The sequence below is a fragment of the Olea europaea genome, unplaced genomic scaffold, assembly GCF_002742605.1.
Source record: "Olea europaea var. sylvestris unplaced genomic scaffold, O_europaea_v1 scaffold1505, whole genome shotgun sequence".
NCBI lineage: Eukaryota > Viridiplantae > Streptophyta > Magnoliopsida > Lamiales > Oleaceae > Olea > Olea europaea.
The window spans coordinates 147,741-169,926 of record NW_019232625.1 but is presented as its reverse complement, the minus strand read 5'-3'; the positions used below and the strand labels follow the sequence as shown (position 1 = coordinate 169,926).

Here is a 22,186-nt window from a genome sequence, read left to right as displayed (position 1 = left end):
CAAGATTTCTAGAGATTGCTTATGTAAAGGCCAATGATCAAGTAGCAGTAATTATTACCAAGCCATTGAAAAATGATGATTTTGCAAGATTTCGTGCTTGGATTGGAGTTATAAAAAAGCAATCAAGTTTAAGAAGAGGTGTTGGAAATTAAACTTGATTCATGAATATTGAAAATTAAATTTGATACATGAATTAGTTTATTTAATATTCATATATTTATGTTATTATGTATCCACATGGTTCTTTGTATCCTATTATTCATAGTATATAGGACAAGTCATTAGTTAGTCACTTAAGTTTGTACAATGTATTTAGACTCTTTGTTCCTATAAAGGGATTTATGTTTGAGACATTTTATAGAGTCAGGTCATAGAATATAAATATTTTTTTGAGAAATCTCTAGCTTCTCTCTCTCGCCTTTCTTTCCATAATTTTTTTATTTCCAACAAATTCAACATATCAATTAACTCTGACACGGCGAAGATTTCTATCTTCAAATATAAGATTCTCAAATTACTGGATTGAGCCTTCATTATGTCAATTTACCTACATATCCTCGAAACAGTATTCCATCGAATGCCTCAATCGACCAAGGTAATACACGAACTTGCTAAGTCACAAGCTATGATTATGGGAGCTAAACCTATCAATTGCATCAGCATCAAGTAATTAACATTTAGCCCATATTTTGCATAGATTGAAAGTTGATAAAACTGAAGTTAGGGTCAACAATTAATTTTAATTATATATTTAGTAGAATTCACAATCTCTTAAACAACACATTTTATCAAATTTTATCAAAATCTACTAAAAATTCGAACTTAATATATGCCGAACACAGATTATAATTTTTGTTTGATTTAGCTAAAATCAATTTTTTAGTAAATACTTTCACAAGTTGATGAAATATGTAATTGAAAACTTAATAAAATTATGGCACCATGAAATATGTAATTGAAAATAAATTTAAAGAAAAATGAATTTTGGAAAATAATGGTCAAATATGGCTTACTTCATATTTCGTTAGTCAGATAAATTAAATTGTATTCAGTAAAGAAAAAATGCTAAAAAGAATTCATTTTTAACGTGAAAGTAGTTTTTAATATTATTAATCCGCACTAAAGATATCTAGAAAGCTTGCTGTACTTGAGGAAATATTCACTGGTACCACAAATGAGAAACATTTACATTTAATTTTAGAAAATTAGATTGCAGCACTGTTCTATAAGTTCACTGTTAATTGTCAAAAATATTTAATTTTATTCATACTTTATTTGTCAATCTTGATGATCCCAATAACATGCCCTCACAATTTGTCTATGTTGATGAAGTCGTAATCTAAAAAAAAAATAATAATAATAATAAAAAAATAAAAAAATACCACTATACATTTCACCTTACTTTCTAATTCTCATCGGTCTCGTCAAGAGAGATGCATATATAACCTTTCCATTTGGTCTATAACTAAGAATTTATTCGTACATAAAATAATGAGAATATTATAAATTATTCTAACATAATATACAAAATTATAAAATCAAAATGTAACTGCTATCACTAATAAACGAGTTTAAAAAATCATTAATTTAAAGATATAAAAACAATAAAAACTTTAATTACCTCAAAGAAAAAAAATACATACACTAAAAAAAATTTTAAATAAGACGACCCACAAATCTGACCATAGATTTATTAGTTTTAAAAAGTGACCCCAATGATCTAGTACCTCGATCGACTCGATGCCAAGTTCAAATCTAATAACTATGGTTCAAAGTTTAAATAGAAATAAATAGGATTAAAGTCTATTCATCAAATTGGTGTAATTTTTTACATTTGATAATTCGTTTATTGACAAATGAACGGTTAAATTTCAAATTAACAAGTCAATATCGTGAAAGAGCATATAAAGGATAAAATCCCATGTTGAAGAACGTTAATCCACTTATAAAGATGTGAGCTAATACTCTTACCTCAAGACTAATAGATATTAGGGACTTGTTTTTGCTGAGTAGTTGTTGATATAATTTAGAGGTTAATAGAAATGTTCATAAATTCAAGATAATCTTGATTTCACGAATACATAAAAGCATTCAATCATACACTATTTCAATAAATTATGGGTCAATAGATTGTGTAATTGAAGCTTTGCCAAACCTAAACTTAATGGAACTATTTATTCGCAACAATATATTCCTAAAAGGTCAGCCAGATATATTAAATTTTTACTTCGATAAAAATTAATTAAATTACTTTTGCAAATTTTAAATTCACAAAATTATTGCGATGGTTTATTACTAAACTATCGATGAACCCAATCTATGTGTAGAGTTAGAGCACTCGTAAATTGATGTACAAGTTTGAAGTTGGTTATTATTGTTGTTGTTGGAATAATGCCCTTGTTTGATCCCCATTCTTTAAAAAAAATGAATTCTTCTACAGTATTTTAACATCATTTCAACCACACATTCTTCAATAAAATAATATTACACGTAAATTCAAAATTTTTCCTTATTTTTTAACCATACATTTTCCATCAATACACTATTCAAAAATTCATTTTTCCACTCAAAATGGGGCTAAAAAATATGTCTCATATTTTTTTACAAGTTTTATTTATTGGTTGGCATAATATTCCTATTCATTTTTAATTGTCAAATTAATTATTAAAACCGTGAGAAAAGATTGAATAACTGGGATGGCAAGTATTTCGACCAAAATCTTTAGATTGGGCTGTGCCAAAGTCCAGTTGGTTTGGTTCTGTGCAATGATGATAAATGTGCATTTAAGATCCCGTGGAATAGTTGTTGCTGCCTGATAATTTAAGTTGAAATTACACAGAGACCTACTTTCAAAGATTCAATTTTAAAAATAAGATGTATTGTTTATTTATACAAAAATTAGATATTTATTTAAATATAATAAATTAATATTTTAATATTGTTAATAATATTATAAATTAATTTATACCCTATCTACCCCTAACCAAACTCTATAATCACTCACTCTCTCTATCTCTCTAAACATTTGTTTGTCAATCATTTTATCACATTATTTTTTTTATAGTACTCATATTCAATCACGCATTGTTCATTAAAATAATATTACACATAAATCAAAAAAAATTTCTTTTTTTTTTAACCATACATTTCAACATCAATCACTATTTCATAATACACCTTTTGTTGAAGGGACACAAACAGGGCCAAAAAGTTGTTAAATCAATAAGAATGGATGGACTGGATTCAATATTCAATCCATTGAGAGAATTCTCAAAGGATAGCATTCGTCTCGTCAGAGATGCCACGAGATGGATCGCAAAGGTATATTTTAGAAAATCTAGGGTTTCCAGTTTGAATTATTTTCTAAAATCAAAGATGTTTTAGATTACTGACTTATGATCCGATTTGATAATTTATTTGTGGATTTATTTATTTATAATTTGTTATGGGCAGAATTCAGTCAGGTGGTGACTCATACAACTGTAGGTTTCGTGGTGATGGGATTTGTTGGATTCTTCATCAAACTGATATTCATCCCTATTAAAAAATCATTGTTAGATTGGTGGTTGTGGGTGGCGATGTGGTTACAATTTACCCCAATTATACTAAATCATAAAGTAAAATAATAAATTATTTAATAATATCGTTATTATACCACCGGAGACCATTTCCAAATTCCAATGCCTCGAACCACAAATTCCTAAATGAGGAAAAATCATACATAATGATTTAAAATCCCAAAAAGTGAGCCACATAAATCATAATGTGTATTTAAAATTTAGGAATTCTAAACGTATATAGGGAGATGCAAGGATTAGAAACCAAACTTAGATGACCATAATCATCGTACATAATCATAACAAACATTGGGAGACACAGAAAATTAAGAGCCTAACTTTGTTGCTATAATTACAGTGTGTAGCGCTACTAAAATTCGGTCCATTGAACTTAAACATATAGACCCATATCATATTCATAAACCGAATTCCATATTTTAAAGTATGAAAATGATTTAACATATAACATTAAAATAATTAACATATATATCTGTATACGTAGAAGGAAATTTATCATTTTTCTATAATCATTCATTGAATCTCTAATATAATCGTGGATAGAGTGGCACATATATGGTAAAAGTTACCAAGGAAGGAATTTTCTCACTTATATGGTACTTACGTATTTCCTATCAAAATCATACCCATATATAAATATATAATTTAAAGAATTGCACGTGTAGTCCTCAACTATTGGTCAATATGTAATTTGGTCATCTAACTTTCATCCTCTTACACCAAGGTCTTAATTTCATAATTAATGACTAATGGATATTGGGGTTATTACAATCTGCCACTCCTAAAATAAATTTTAGTCTTCAAAAATTGCCGTAATATCATCAACAAACGAAAAGTTGAGAATATTTCTAAAATGGAAGTTTCAAAAAGTTCTTTGAAATAGAAGTTTTTTAAGTCGATGTTTCATAATGTGGTAGTTTCTCAAAATAGATGCTTTTCAAATGAAAACTTCATGAAATCGAGATTTCTAAAATAGAAGTTTTGTAAGGTAGGAATTCTTGAAGTAGACGTTTCTAAAATAAAATTTCTCAAATGTTTTTAAAGATGGGAGTCCTTTTAAATTTGGAGGGAGTTTTATTGTTGTTTCTATTTTATTGATCTAAATAATGATCAACTATTGGTTACCATGTGATGAGAGAGTCACAAGTGAACCACTCAAATTCCAAACTCTCCTTAGATTGTTTAGGTCTTTTGACAAAACCTTTTAGTTCTACAAATACACTGACCAAGAAAACATGAACAATAAATAGGAATGGAAGTATTTAGATGCATAATTATTTCTAATTAGACTCTATTATCTAAAATAGAGATTTTCAAAGGTCAACTATTATCATAGGTTGATATATTCCATAACGTAGTCACTAGTCTAAAATCACATAATTTCATAAAATTATCATTTTCATAACTTACAATATACATAATAAGTTTTTGTAATTAACATATATTCATATAATTGTAAGTTATATCCATATTTTGCTATGTTGTAAGAAAATTTCAGGATTGCTATTTCACATAATAAACTGATTAACATAAAAAATAACATATATAAAGTCAAAATTGCATGTAGCTAAGCATATTTCATAATTAAGCATATTTCTAACATAATCTAATGCATATTCATACTTATTCACATAACATTAAATAATTCATATTTTTGTACCCTTAATTTTATATTAGGGTAGGTTAGTCATCTTATTTATGTTCTTGCAAGACATTTAAACTTTTTTCCTTGTTTTTCCTTCATTTAGTTTGTCAAGAAACCCTAGCTTCCTTTTATTTTCATTTCTATATATTTTTTTTATTATTAATTTAACATGATATCAGAGCCACCATCTCATAGAAGTTATTGATCTTATTGAAGAATGTTATATCTCATCCACAACTCTCGTAGATCATATAGTATAGTATTATTGGCTTTCGTTGATTCTCATATGATTATGGTTTGATTTCACATCTCGATATTGTGTATTATTCATATTGGTAGTTATTTGTTTATTTCACAATGATTAGAAGTCAGGATTATTCTCTTCAGTTTATTAGCATGCAATTAAGTGGAAAGAAATATTTTTATTAGAGTTATGTGAGGAGGAATCTTTTTAAGGGCAAAAAAATGTGGGGTTATGTTTCGGGCACTTATGTTAAACCTAAAAATGATAAAGTTGTCAATTATGTGGAGTTGGTAGATAATTGATAATTGATAATCTGATAATTTGAAGATTATTACTTGTTTGTGTAGTTGGGAGGGACACAATTAAGTATAATACTTCTTAGGAAGTTTGGAAGCATCTAGCTAGTCTGTATATACATTCTAATTTTGCATAATATCATCAAATAGAGATTGATATTAGTGCCCTTCAACAAAAAAGTATGAGTTGTTCAGAAGTTTTACTCTGCTCTAACAAATTTACGAGATCAATTGGCATTCACAGAATATAGAGATTTACATGTATTTCCTCATTATATTGCTTGAAGGGAAGAAAGATGGGAATAATTTTACGTGATGATTTTGAGGAATTTCATGGGACACATTGTAGTTCTCTCCCTTCTATCGATTATTTAGTTGGTGAATTGTTGGCTAGGAATATATGCCTCGAATCTCAAATGGACAAGTGGATTGCTCCATCATCTACTATTCCATCTATATTCACAATACCTCAAAGGTCACATGCCAATAGTCAAAGCAGGCCACCTTCGAATGTTGCTCATGATGAATATCATTTTTGTAAGCAGAAGGGTCACTGAAAGGGACAATGTCCTCTATGTTCAATAGATCTACACAATAGTAACCCTATAATGACACTAACAACAATGGCACCACCAACAGTAGCAAAACCAAATTCTTCCACTATGGAAGTTTGGAAGACAACCATCGCGACATAATAGAGCAGTGGCTACACCATTAGTAGATCTACTCTTGTTTGAGCAGTTTCAGAAGTTTCTAGCAACATAGTCAATTGTAACACCGCCATATGCAATGTTTGCCTTTCATATAGATTTGTTATCTTCTAGTTCTTTAGGTATATCATCCGCTTTGTGGTTCTTAGATTTCGGGGCTTCCCATCATATGTCACTTAAATTATCTTTGTTTTTTGTTTCATTATCTTCCAAGTCTTTTGTATCGGTTATGACTGATGATGGTACTTCAATCCCTATAGCAAGCGTTGATTCAATTGATACACATTATTTTTCCCTCCATGACATTTACCACATTCGCGGTCTTACTTTAAATCTTATTTTTGATAATCAATTATGTGAATCTAGATATTTCATCTTTTCTTTTTCTTTCACTTATTATGTGCAGGACACACAACGCCAGAAGCTGATTTAAACAAGTTGTAGGCAAGGGTGACTACATTTTAGATAGCCTTAAAGTATTAGAAATTAGAACTTCTAGCTTTGTTTCGTCATCCTTTCATTTGAGTCATTCGTCTTTTGTTTTTTATTTATGGCATCCTCGTCTTGATCATGTTTTAGTGTCTCATTTACTATTCTTAGTTTCTACAGGAACAACAGAGAATTCGAAAACAAATGATATTTTAGATTGTAGTGGATGCAAATTGGGAAAATTTTTAGTGTTACCTTTTAATAAAAGTATTTCCATTTTTGTTGCTCCATTTGATCCTTTCCATTTTGATGTGTAAGGACCCTCTCTTGTTACCAGTAAAGAGAGTCCACGATATTATGTTTCCTTTGCTGATGATTACATTCGTTATCGTTGTCTCTTTCTTATTAAACGTCACTCTAAAATCTTTAGCGTTTTCAATACATCTTGAGCACTCGTGAAAACTCAACACTCCGATATTATCAAATGTTTTGATGTGATTTAGGTGGAGAGTGTACATCCAAAGGTTTTTTTTTCATTTGCTTGCTCTTCGTGGAATATTCACCAAACTGCTTGTACAGACATGATCAGACAAAATAGTGTTGTCGAAAGGAAACATAGATATCTTGTTGAGACGGTCCATTCTCTTTTACTCTCTGATTCTACTCCTAGTGAATTATGAGGAAAAGCAATTCTTACTGCTGCTCATTTGATTAATTTAGGTTTTCTCCTTTTGAAAAATTGTTTGGATATGTTCCTAATTATTCTTTCTTATATTTCTTTGGCTCGACCTATTTTATCATTCGACATCGTGTTTTGTATTGTAAATTATTCTCTAGATTTTATGTTTGTGTCTTTCTACATTATGTTGCATGGCAAATGGGATATGATTGTTTTGATCTAGTCAGTCAAAAATTATATGTATCTTATCATGTTATGTTCCTTGAACAAATAAATTTCTTTTCTTTTCCCGCTAGTTCTCATAACAAGACTAAGTTTAATCTTATTTGCATTGATCCATTCGCTATTAATACTAAAATTGTCACACGCCTTCTTCTACGCACATCTACTTCCACTACATATATGATTCTTACAGAATTTCCATTGATAATTCTACAGATACTAGTACTTTGGCTCCTAATACATCAATTGTTCATTCTTTTCCTTTGGTTGCTGAATCACCCGTTGAGATTGTGGCTCTTCCTCCTTGTTACCCACTGTATACTCATAAGTCTACTCAATTACCTGATTGTGACTTACTTTTGGAGGATGCTATAGCTGAAGAACTTGCTACCTTGTATCAGATATACACTTGGGACTTAGTATCTTTATTGACAAGAAAATGGGAAATTAATTCTTGTTGGGTCCATAAAATCAAGATCAAGTCAAATGGATCTATTAAAATATATGAAGCCCCATTAGTCAAATACTTCATTTCTCTCTTTTGGCTACACATCATAAACTTATTTTTCAATCACATACCCCAGGTCTCTATTCTAAGGTTGATTTCACAAAACTCATTCATTTTCTTCTCAACATTAGTTGGATTTCATCAATGAAAATCGCTATCTCAATCTTGATGATTTTCCAAAAATTTGAATATCTCAATCTCCAAGCTTCAACTAGGATAAAAACCCTCACCAAAAGTGTAAATTTCATATTAAGTATCCAAGGCTTAGTTGAGTAGAAATAGTGCTTAGAGTTGTTTTCCCATTACCACAACACACTTTGGTGTGTTTTTCTTTTCATTAATTGTGTTACTTCTTCCATTTTTGAGATCTTTTCTTTAATTTTCAAAGGTATTTTTCACTCTACATTTAGGAAGCCTTCTTTTCCAATAGATCACCTCCTAAACTTTGGTGATGAATAGGACCAGATTACTCAAGACTAGCTTCATACAATAATGTAGGTCATTTTTTCTTATGTGCCATGGCTAGAGCTTTAGTTGTTTGGATAAGTAATTGAAATCAAACTTCTAGTAGATAGTACCACCTAGTCTCTACTTGTTAGCTATGAACATTCCACACAAATATTTAACATACATGGAATCAATACATATCTAAATAGCTCCCAACAATGAATCAACTGCGGATAAGTTGTGTTCGTAATTATATTCTCGGTTCGTCAATCTAAGTTCAAAATTAATTTATCATATTCTATCAAGAAAACCAATCCAAAATTCATACTAAATATCATACTATTGTGCTCAATATATTGCAATATTACATAAACAAGTACCGAATTAGCAAAAAAATCGCATCACTTATTCACAATTCATGAAACATAAACTATTTAAATAATTTCAATTAGTCGATAAGTTTATCCAAATCAGTCAAACATAAAATGAGAAAAAATATATTTTTTTTTTAAATCAAAAATTTAAATATTTTTTTAACGTTTTTTCATTAAAAAAAAAAACATATCACGCACACAAGCAAATAAAACTAAATAACTAAGGTAGTGGTTGGTTTGCATTTTCATTTTTAAAACGATTTTTAGTTTTTTCTGAAAACAGCCCGTTTTCCGCATTTTAAGCGTTTCCGACATTTATAACTGAAAACGATAAAAGGTCATTTTGCGTTTTCAGTTATAAATTTTAACTCGTTTTCGAAAATGCATTTTCGAAAACGACAGACCAAATGCATTTTTCGCGTTTTCGAAAACGAAAAATGGGCCAAAAACGACAAACCAACCACGGCCTATTCTACCCGAAAACATAAATTATTTATCGTCATCAATATGTGCACAAAATAGGCGTAGAAAAGGGTTATCAATACTCGCTGTGTATATGGTGATTCTCGTTTAGCAATTAGTCTTTTATCTTCCTTCAATACATTTTCCTTACTCATTTTGTAAAATATTCCAATTATACATGAAAATAAAAAGAAAAATAATTTCCCTTGTTCATTTGAAAATAGTCAATTTTGTCTTTTTCTTAATTTAAATGTTATGGGTACCAGTTCTTTATCTAGTTATAACAATGTATATTTGCTTAATGCGGTTGTCTCTTATGATGAAACATTGAATATGAATTCGCATCGTATTAAACGTAAATTAACCAATGAGAATTTCATTTCATTATGGCACAAGCAATTAGATCACATCTCTCTAAAGAGAATAAAAAAACTTGTGTTAGAAGAAATTCTTGATCTCATCATTTTAGACTTAAAAGTGTTACGGTTAATTGCATTAAGGGAAAACAAACAAATATAAGGAGATTAGGTGTCAACATGACTTCGAACATCTTAGAACTAACTCACATAGACATCTGCGAGTAATTTCCTTTGACGTCTTGAAATGATCAGCTATCATTTATTATGTTCATAGACAATTTTTCGTGCTATAGCTATCTATATCTCAATCATTAGAAATCTCAATCACTGGACATGTTCAAGGCTTACAAAGTTGAGGTTGAAAATCAACATAGCAAACAAATAAACACATCAAATTTGACCATGATGGTAAATACTATGCAGATATGACAGATCTTGAGAACAATGTCCAGCGCCTTTTGCTAATTTCTTAGAGAAATGTGGAAACAAATCAACTCAGCGAAAGAATAAAATACGTAAAATCTGACTGTGGTGGTGAATATTATGGCAGATATGATGGATCGTGAGAACAACATACACAACTTTTTGTTAATTTCCTAGAGAATGTGGAATCGTCCCATACTATACCATGATAGGGTTCCCTAACATGAATGGCATTATTGAGAGAAAAAATAAAACACCAGGATATAGTCAGGAGTATGATTAGTCATTATACCTCACCAGAATCTCTTGGGAATAAACACTAAAAATTGAAGCTTAAATTCTCAATAAAGTTAAATAAAGTAACTTTTAAGGTTTAAACATTTTAAGATTAGTGATCTAGTCAATTTTTAATACGAAAAATGTTTAGTTCTATAAGGATGTAGAGTTAGTGAGGCGAAATAAGGTTTTAAAGTTAAGGATTTTGTCTTTGAGGAAGAATATGTATAAATCACTTCTGTTGCAGTTGATAATAATCAGGACCATGGACAAATACTTGCTCTAGATCTTAATCAATAAGAAATTCATGATCAAGAAATATAGTAACAAAACCCCTTATAAATTATCAAGAAATTGTTTTAGAATAACAAACTCAACTACCTCACGAATAAATGCCATTAAAGATATACATTAGAAATGGATAAAGGCGATTTCAGATAACTTTATAGTCTTTTTGCAATTTCAAATAACTTTATAGTCATTCTCCCAAAGAAATAAGATGTCTCATTGATTGGTGGAAGAAAATCCAATCAATTTTCATCAAGCAATGCAAAGGAATAATTCTCAAGAGTGAATTGATGCCATCAATAAGGAGATAAAGTCTATGAAAGACAATGACATTTGGGAACTAATCCTATTACTTGAAGGTATGAAACCTATTAGTTGTGAATGAATATTTAAAATAAAGAGAAATTCTAAGGGTAATGTGAAGAAATATAAAACTTGTCCTATTGCAGATGGCTTTACTCTGAAGAAAGCACTGAGTTTAAAGAGACTTTCTCTTCGATTCTTATGAGCAACTCTTTTAGGACTATTATGGTACTTGTTAATATTTTGATTTTGAGTTATGTCTGATGGCTTACAAATTAAAAAAAAAAATTCATCTATGGGCTTAAGCAGACTTCTCATCAATTCTAACATAAATTTCATCAAATAATTATCTCGTTTGGTTTTGAGATATATTTGATTTATGGTTGTGTGTATAACAAGTTCAGGGAGAATAAGCATTTTTTTTTGATATTGTATGCTGATGATCTAATGTTTGCTTGCAATGATATAGCGTTATAGAATGACATCAAGATACTTCTGTTATGGAAAATTGAAATGAAAGATCTTGGGATGACTCTTTTGTGTTAAGAATACAAATACATCGTGATCATACTCAGGGTATCTTTTGGATTATGTCAAAAGATCTGTATCAAAAAGCTTCTTAAGAGATTTGGGATTGAGGGAGGAAAACCAAGTGATACTTATACTATTAGAGATGACAAGTTTAGTCTCAATCAATGCCCAGAGGTAAACTTAAAGAAAAAGTTTATCTTTTCTTCAATGATTGGGAGTTTAATGTATGCTTAGGTTTACATACATACAAATATAGCATTCATTTTTGGAATGCTGGGCAAATACTTAATAAATGTGGATTGGATATTTGGAAAGTAGCCTAGCGAGTTATTTGGTATCTATAGAAAATATGGATTACATGATCACATACAAGAAATCAGACCAGTTGGAGATCATTGGATATTTTGATTTTGGTCATGGAATATGACTGTGAAATTTAGTCACTAAATTGGAAATTTTGAATGGAATTGAAGACCACTTAAGTTATTTGGTGACAATAGGAGTCTTGTATTCCAACAGGAGCTTCGTGTTATCGATGTTTATGGACATTGAGTTCTCGATTGTTAAGAAAAGAATTCAAAGTTGTTAGGTTTTTATAGAGCATATTAGGACGAACTTCATAATTGCAGTTCCGCTTACTAAAGCACTACATCTAGGGTCTTTCATGAGCATATTATGAGTGTTGCACTTTTTGATGATATGATAGTTAAGTGGGAGTTCGTATTTGGTTGTTGTCAAATTAAGACACATTTTATGCTTATAGATATTCATATTATTTTCAGTAATAAAGTATTCAGTTCAATTTTCACTCTGATTAAAGTTTTGCTTTGATCTCATTAAAGAATAAGGTAGGACTAGTTGGAAGGCATGTTTGGGTCACATTGCATCTAATTTTCATGTTACAAATTCATACTTGATCTATGTCATTTAATTGTGTTAATATATGTGACCATTGATGAGTTTAGTTGTATTACTTGTAATGAAGATCGCTTTGATTCTATATTGACATGATTAATTGACGAGATTGTTTGGAGATACTTTTGGTTATGATAGCAAAAGTTTTGTCATCATAAGGTTATGTACATTTGTAAAGTAATATGGAAGATTGTTGAGATTAATTGTTATGTGGGCCTACATATGTAATTAATAGTGTGTTAAAGACTATCTTAAGATTAAGCTCAATTAAAGCGGTTTAATAAAGAATTAAAGTCATGGGCTTTGGTCATCTAAACAAAGTATGGGCTTAAACATGTGTAGAGATTGGATTCATTAGAGTTTTGTTTCATGATGGACAAAATACATATAAAAACTATATATAGGGTTATGATCCACAATCCGTATGTGATTTTTCATTTTTTATGTCATCCCATACACAAGAATACAAGAGAAAGCATAAGAGGAAGATCCAAAAACCACAATCAAGAATAAAAAAGAAGGAATTAAGGCAATCTAGATTAAAGAGCAAGAAGTCAACATTGAAGAGGTTGCAAGTCGATATTCATGATTTCAAGCAATGGATTGAGGTATGTTCCACATTTGTTATTACTCTAGGTGTTTTGACATGGAGATCTTGGTAATATAGATATAAAGTTTCATAAAGTTTGGTTGTTTATAAAATTTCTAACAACATAGTCTACTGATATTTTTACATTGTATGAGTAAATAGGATAATGATGAATACAAGCTTCGTAGAACTCCATCGAAAAAATATAATGCTAAACAAGATTTGATAATATCACTAACTACTAAATTAAATAAAAATAATAATAAATAAATAAAGCATCACACGAGAATATTTAAAAGGCACTAGATATATAACTTGATGATTTGATCAACACTTAGAAAACTAAATTCAATCCAAAAATTCAAAATAGTAAAATCATCAAATTTTATTTTTAATCTCGTAAATTTAACATATGTAAGAATTATCAAACACGATTATCCATGAAATTCAAATGAAAGAAAATCTATAAACCAACACTTGCCCAAAAAAGTATTTAAAGTTGAAATTATCGAAATTCCGCAATAACGCATTCAGGTAATTACACAAATGAAAATTGTTCTCTCTTTTTATATAAGAAGTAAATTTTGTTCTTAAAGTTGATACAAGAAAATAATTTTTACTATACAAGACGAAAATTTTAGCACATTCATTCACTTCAAAAGTTTTCAATTAGAACGCATGAAATGGCTCTTAAATGATAATTATTGATTTCCAAGAAAATAATAGTAGCATTAGGCATACTCGAATTGGTAAAAATTGCTTTCTGTCAATTGCTTCAATAAGTTATTAAAAATATAAGCAGTAATAATAAAGAGTTAATTATAAATTGTAATGATGAGGTTTATGTGGAGGAACAGGCATTGGCATATATGAAACGGTTGGATGGTCGGCTTTCAAAGAAATTAATGTAACTTTTGCGTTTGGTGTCCATTTTGGGCCCATAACCCCATTTCGGAAAGGTAGCGAGCGTTTCAGATTGAACTCACCGCTTTGCCGTGACGAACGATGATTTTTGGGCATTTGAAGTCGTTTAGTGTGTCAAAACAGCATTTTAAATTTTTGTGTTATTTATTTTCAGCATTTGTTATTTCCATTTTATAGCCCAGCTCATTTTGGGACTGCTGGCCCAGTAGGTTATCTTTTCTTTCATATTTAAGACGCTGCAAGATGCCTCCTAGGGTTTTCTTGGTTGTTCACGAAATAATAAAAGTTTGTTTCTGAATTTAATCCGTTTGGTTATTGTTGTCGTGTGTTTGTAGATTCAATCTACATCATTTTGGTATCAAAGGATGGTGTGTGGGAGAGGACGTGGTTGTCGTGGTGGCCGTGGTGGCCAGATTGATGAAGTTACAGATCTGCGTAATCAAGTTGAGGCGTTGACAATCCGATTTGATCAATTCATGATGTGTGCGGCAGAGGTTGTGCAGAACGGAACACCTCCTACTCCTCCACGTCGTGCCCCAGTGAGTGATGGTGGAGATGGATCTGAATCAGGGTAGAGGTCGGATGAGGAGACCTTGTCAGAGACAAGTGGCGATCGTGTTCAACAGCCTCGTGTGCAACAACAGGACGCGTTTCAACGATGGGAATCTGGATTCAAGGTTGATATACCTGAATTTCACGGTGGAATTGAGGCAGATGAATTCCTCGATTGGCTGGCAGCAGTAGAGGAGATCTTGGATTACAAAGAAGTGCCCGACAATAAAAGGGTACCTTTGGTGGCGACCCGTTTGCGTGGTCGTGCTGCTACGTGGTGGCAGCAATTGAAGCAAAACCGGATCCGTCAGGGTAAGGCGAAAATCCAGTCGTGGGAAAAAATGAAGAAACAGTTGAAGGCAGCGTTTCTTCCCTTTAATTATTCCAGGACTTTGTATCAGCGCTTATAGAATTTGAGACAAGGCAATCGATCTGTAGATGCTTATTCCACAGAGTTTTACCAACTGATAGCGCAAAATGATGTGGGAGAATCAGAAGACCAGTTGATAGTGCGCTATATTGGTGGACTACGATTGAATTTTCAAGACGTCCTAAACATGTTCTCGCCGGTATCTATTTCTGAGGCTCACCAGTGAGCACTTCAGGCTGAAAATCAACAACAACGTCGTTCTGTAGTAGGCATTCCTGGTGGTCCATCTGGAGGTGGGGGTCGACAATTTGCCCCAAATCCCACATCTGGTCCGTCCCAATCCTTTACATCTGGGGGTCGGGGTGTTGATCGGAACACTCGGCCAGTGGTTCCTCCAACCGCTAATCCGGGTGGCTGGGCTCCTCCTGGTGGACGAGGGCGTGGAAGTCAGTGTTTTGGTTGTGGTGATTTTGGTCATTTGAGGAAGGAATGTCCATCTCATGGGCAGCCACGCCCAGGTTTGTTCATTGGAGGGACAACACAAGCCGATGTTAAAGATTCTGTTCATGTGGAGAATGAAGAAGAAGAGGCTGAAATTGTGCATACAGGTGACACGGGGCCTCTTTTGGTTGTCCGACGGGCGTGCCTTACGCCTAAGGGGTCGTCTGAGGACCTGCAGCGAAACAATTTCTTTCTTTCTACGTGTACCATTGGAGGAAAGGTGTGTAGGGTCATCATTGATTCGGGCAGTTGCGAAAATGTGATATCTCAAACTACTGTGCAGAAGCTGCAGTTAAGCACCGAACCTCATCCTGCTTCCTATAGCCTAGCCTGGTTGAGACGAGGTAATGAAATTCGTGTTACTAGCCGTGTGTTGGTATCTTTTTCTATTGGCAGTGTGTATCATGATAGTGTTTGGTGTGATGTGGTGCCGATGGATGCGTGTCATTTGTTGTTGGGTCGTCCATGGCAGTTTGATAGGGATGTGTGCCATGAAGGGCGTCGAAATGCATATACATTCACCTTTTCGGGTAAAAAGATTGTATTACTACCCTCCAAAGATATGCAGTGTCTGTCTTCGACAGGGGACAGTAGTAATCTACTTTTCCGATCTTTGTTTGTGCATGAGATGCTGACAAAAGGTGTTGTACTGTTGTTTGTGGGAACTGAGGTGACAGGAGTGTCGACAATTCCTATGGCAGCCGAGGGAACGGGTCTTCACCCCAAAGCTGCCGCCTTGGTATCTGAGTTTCATGATGTGTTTCCGGATGACTTTCCACAGGGTCTTCCGCCTTTGCGGGATATGCAACATCACATTGATTTAGTACCGGGCGCATCATTGCCTAATCGCCCACATTATCGAATGAGCCCAGTGGAACATGAGGAGTTGAGGAGACAAGTAGAGGAGTTGGTGCAGAAGGGGTACATCAGAGAGAGTCTCAGCCCGTGTGCAGTCCCCGCACTCCTAGTGCCAAAAAAAGATGGGAGTTATCGGATGTGTATAGATAGCAGAGCCATCAACAAAATAACAGTTCGTTATCGCTTTCCGATACCGAGGCTAGATGACTTGCTTGATCAGTTTGCCGGCGCAACTGTGTTTACCAAACTGGACTTGAAAAGTGGTTACCATCAGATAAGAGTCTGTCCTGGTGATGAGTGGAAGACAGCATTTAAGACACGGGAAGGATTATTTGAGTGGCTAGTTATGCCGTTTGGACTATCCAATGCACCGACCATGTTCATGCGGGTGATGAACCAAGCACTTCGACTGTTTATTGGTAAGTGCGTTGTTGTATACTTCGATGACATATTGGTGTACAGTGGGTCGGAGGAGTCTCATGGTGTGCATCCAAGGGAAGTCCTTACTGTTTTACGCAAGGAGAAGTTCTTTGCAGCCACTAAGAATTGCGTGTTCTATACCGATAGTATTTTGTTTTTGGAGTATGTTGTGTCAGTCGGTGGGGTAACGGTGGATGTAGCTAAGGTTGATTCGATTCGGCAGTGGCCGCGTCCACAGTTAGTTTCTGATGTGCGGAGTTTCCACGGTTTAGCGTAGTTTTATCGACGATTTATTCAGCAATTCAGCACCATCATGCTTCCCATTACCGATTGCATGAAGGAGAGTAACTTTCAGTGGACACCCGAGGCTCAGAAAGCGTTTTTGATCATTAAGGAGCGTCTGACTTCAGCCCCGATACTTGCGTTGCCTGATTTCACAAAACCTTTTGCATTACATTGTGATGCCTCTAAATTGGGTATCGGAGCTGTCTTCAGTCAGGAAGGAAAACCAGTAGCTTATTTTAGTCAGAAGTTGGCAGGGGCTCGTGGGAGGTATAACACTTACGACGCAGAGCTTTATGCTGTTGTTCAGGTCATTCGCCATTAGTGACATTATCTGTTTCAGCGAGAATTTGTCTTATACAGTGATCATGAAGGCCTCAAGTATTTGTCAAGCCAGGAGTCTGTATCTGCCCGTCATGCATCATGGGTTCCCTTTTTGCAGCAGTTCAACTTTGTCATTAAACATCAGGCTGGTTCTTCTAATTGTGTGGCAGATGCGCTCAGTCGGGGGCCTGGGTTATTAGCGCGGCTACAGGTAGCGGTCACCAGGTTTGAGACCTTTGTCTCTCTTTATGCTGATGACCCTTATTTTGGCCCCATCTATCACAGTTTACTACAGGGACCCCATTCCTCTTTTCTGTTAGAGGATGGGTATGTGTTTAGAGTTGTTCAGTTGTGTATACCAAATTACAGCCTTCGTCTGAAATTGATTGAGGAGTTTCATCATGAAGGTCATGTTGGGCGAGATCGTACTTTGGCTTTGATTAGCGCTTCATTTTTCCGGCCTACTATGCGTCGTGAAGTGGAGAAGTTTGTCTCACAATGCAGGGTGTGCCACGTGGCAAAGGGGAAAGCCACAAACGCCGGTCTTTATCGACCCTTACCAGTGCCTTCAGCTCCGTGGACTGATATTAGCATGGATTTTGTCCTGGGTTTACCGCGCACACAACGTGGTAATGATTCCATCTTTGTGATGGTAGACCGTTTTTCTAAAATGGTGCACTTCATTCCCTACAAGCGCACCACTGATGCTGTCAAGGTTTTTCAGCTATTTTTCAGAGAGATTTATCGGTTGCATGGGTTGCCCACTTTCATCGTGTCTGACAGAGACACGAGGTTCATCGGTCACTTTTGGCGGAGTTTATGGAAGTCAGTTAACACGTCGCTCAATTTTAGTAGTGCTTATCACCCTCAAACTGATGGACAAACAGAGGTAGTTAATCGTTCTTTGGGTGACTTGTTGCGGTGCTTGGTTGGGGATAATCTATGCTCATGGGATCAGCGGCTTAGCCAGGCAGAGTTTGCGTATAATCATGCTAGAAATAGAAGCACCGGTTTCAGTCCGTTCCAAGTTGTGTATAGTATTCTGCCCCGCAGCCCTGTTGATTTATTAACTCTGCCCTCTAAGACTCGGCTGCATGGGACAGCTGTTGACTTTGTTCATAGTTTGCAACAAGTTCACGAGGAAACACGAGCTAATCTGCTAGAGTCCAACCGTAAGTATAAAGAGGCGGCTGATCGGCATCGACGTCCTGTTGAGTTTGATGTTGGGGATTATGTTTGGGCAGTACTGACTAAGGATCGAGTGACATCTCATGAGCATTCGAAGTTATCACCTCGTACCATTGGTCCAGTGGAAATTGTGGAGAAGATCAACCCCAACGCCTATCGCCTTCGACTTCCTTCCCATATACAGACTTCTGATGTGTTTAATGTAAAGCATCTTTTGCCATACCATGGAGACAACGTGGGAGATAGTGCTACCGGTTCTGATTCGAGGGCGAATCCCATTGATCCCGAGGAGAATGATGAGATTTATGTGGAGGAACAGGCATTGGCATACATGGAATGGTTGGATGGTCGGCTTTCAAAGAAATTGATGTAACTTTTGCGTTTGGTGTCCGTTTTGGGCCCATAACCCCATTTCAAAAAGGTATCGAGCGTTTCGGATTGAATCACAGTGCTGTGACGTACGAGGGTTTTTGGGCATTTGAAGTCGTTTAGTGTGTCAAAACAGCATTTTAAGTTTTTGTGTTATTTATTTTCAACATTTGTTATTTCCATTTTGTAACCCAGCCCATTTTGGGACTGCTGGCCCAGTAGATTGTCTTTTCTTTCATATTTAAGACGCTGCAAGACGCCTCCTCGGATTTTCTTGGTTGTTCACAAAATAATAAAAGTTTGTTTCTGAATTCAATCCGTTTGGTTATTGTTGTCGTGTGTTTGTAGATTCAATCTACATCATGTAATAATATACGATCTCTTGAGTTTTCAATAGCAAGGAAAGAAGTAAAAGAGTCCTGAATATTGGGATTTTAATATTATTTACTAAAAACTAGACAAAATATGAAAATATGAAATTTCGTAAAGTTTTTGTAGGGCCTTCCTCGAATATGGGACCTTAGGTGACTGCTTAAATTACTAATATAATTAAGTTGACTTTGACATTTATAACTTATATTACTCATAAAGGTTATGACATGACATTTGAAAGATACAAAAATTTCTAGTTTAAGGAATTAAAGTAGTAGGGGGGTTTTCATTTCCAATCATATATTTTTTTTAATCCCGACTCATATTGAAAATAGATACCATCACTCTTTGCTTCCCAAGTGCAAATCCCATGAAAGCAAAAATTTGCCCATCCTGAATTAAAAGCATCAAATGCTTGATACTTTGAACCCCACCATAGATGGCAGAAAAACAATGTACGTCCAAAAAGGCGACCACAAAAATGCCACTTGAGATTTTGATTTGCATAAAGTATGTGTTGTCCAATATCATCATTTCTCGATGCACAGTGCAACAACAATGGGCTAGAGGTGGGTGACAGTTCATTGAAGACTTGCACCTCATAACGAGCAGTCAAAACACAAAACGCAGCAATGTGGACAATGCTGCAGCTGGCTAATATTATGATATATAATAAGAGGTTTTGGTTTCTCATCCTTGTACAAGTCATACTACCCAGCTTTCTATAGCTCTTGCAATTATTTATATAAATATTTGGATTTGGTGGGAAAACATGAGTGAAATTCATATTATAATAATCCGAAATGTAACCTATGCAACAATTTATGCAGCTTCAAGAAAATATTGTAGCAATTCCAAATGGATTGACAAAACAAATTATGATATTAAGATGAACTAATGAGAAATTAAGATATCCAACTTAGAATCCAAATATTGTAGCAATGCCAAATGGATCGATAATAGAAATTATGAGATTATGATGAACTCATGAGAAATTAAAATATCCAACTCATAATCTAAATATTGTAGCAATGCCAAATGGATCGACAAAAGAAATTATGAGATTAAGATGAACTGAAGAGATATTAATATATTCACACCATAATCCAGAAAATAACATTAATTTGGATTGAAGAAAATATTATAGCAATTCCAAATGGATTGACAAATGAAATTATAAGAAAAAAATTAGCTGATGAACTTATTCTTCAAATTTGTAATGCTTTTTGTCCACTAATAATACACATAATTTTTAATCGATTGGAAGTTTACCAAGATTTCGGAGGATTGACAAATGAAATTATGATTGTATAATGAACTGATTAGATATTAAGATATCCAACTCATAATTTAGATAATAATATTATTGTGGATTGAAGAAAATATTGTAGCAATTCCAAATGAATTGGCAAAAAAATTTATTAGATTAAAATGAACTGATAAGATATAAATACATCCAACTCATAATCTAAATATTGTAGTAATGACAAACAAATTATGGAAAGCAATTATGAGATTAAAATGTAGTGGTGAGATATTAAAATATCCAAATCATAATCTAGATATTAATATTATTTTGGATTGAAGAAAATATTATAGCAATTCCAAGTGGATTGACAAATGAAATTATAAGAATAAAATGAACTGGTGAACTTAATTTTTAAATTTTTAATGCGATTGGTGCACTAGTAATACACATAATTTTTAATCGATTTGAAGTTTATCAAGATTTCATGAACGATCCAAAGCAGAAATTATGAGATTGTGATGAACTGATGAGATAATAAGATATCCAACTCATAAGCTAGATAATATTATTAAAGTGGATTGAAAAAAATATTGTAGCAATGCAAATGGATCTACAAAAGAAATTATATAATTAAGATGAACTCGTGAGATATTAATATATTCAACTTTTAATCTAAATATTGTAGCCAGGCCATTCAAAAGAAATTATGAGATTAAGATGAACTGATTAGATATTAAGATATCCAAATTATAATCTACATAACAACATTAATGTGGATTGAAGAAAACATTATAGCAATTCAAAATGGACTCACAAACGAAATTATAAGATTTAAATCAGCTAACAACCTTATTTTTCAAAATTTTAATGCTTTTTGTGCACTAATAACCCACATTATTTTTAATCGATTGGAAGTTTACCAAGATTACACTGAGGGTCGACAAAGGAAATTAAAAGATTATGATGAAATAGTGAAATATTAATATATCCAACTCATAATCTAGATAATAATATTAATGGTGATTGAAGAAATATTGTAGCAATTCCTCATGAATCGACAAAAGAAATTATGAGATAAAGATGAACACATGAGATATTAAGCAATCCAACTCTTAATTTAAATTTTATTGCAAGGCCAAATGTATCCGCAAAAGAAATTATGAGATTAAAATGAACTGGGGAAATATTAAGATATCCAAATCATAACCCAGATAACAAAATTAATGTAGATTGATGGAAACATTATAGCAATTTGAAATGGGTCAACGAAAGAAATTATGAGATTAAGATGAATTGATGAGCTATTGAAATATCCAACAAATAATGTAAGTATTGTAGCCATGCCAAACGGGTTGACAAAAGAAATTGTGAGATTAAGAGGAACTAATGAGATATTAAGATATCCAATTCATAGTGCAGACAATAACATTAATGCATATTGAAAAAAACATTATGGCAATTCCAAATGGAATGACAAATGAAATTATAAGAATAAGATGAAC

General features: G+C 33.2%; 1 protein-coding gene across 1 annotated transcript; it reads left to right on the top strand.

The window, feature by feature from the left end:
• Positions 1-14,564: 14,564 nt before the first annotated feature.
• Positions 14,565-17,177, top strand: LOC111376433. Its single transcript, XM_022999396.1, has 4 exons — positions 14,565-14,738; positions 14,826-15,063; positions 15,190-15,260; positions 15,357-17,177. The coding sequence occupies exons 1-4, from the start codon at positions 14,565-14,567 to the stop codon at positions 17,175-17,177; spliced, it is 2,304 nt and encodes a 767-aa protein (XP_022855164.1).
• Positions 17,178-22,186: the final 5,009 nt, after the last annotated feature.

What these genes read in the sequence shown, in the direction of transcription:
- LOC111376433 (XM_022999396.1), top strand. Translation starts at nt 14,565, where the DNA reads ATGGTGTGTGGGAGAGGACGTGGTTGTCGTGGTGGCCGTGGTGGCCAG. An exon ending in CTCCTCCACGTCGTGCCCCA is followed by an intron (nt 14,739 to 14,825) that starts GTGAGTGATGGT and finishes CGTGTTCAACAG; the next exon opens with CCTCGTGTGCAACAACAGGA. An exon ending in AATCAGAAGACCAGTTGATA is followed by an intron (nt 15,261 to 15,356) that starts GTGCGCTATATT and finishes TGAGCACTTCAG; the next exon opens with GCTGAAAATCAACAACAACG.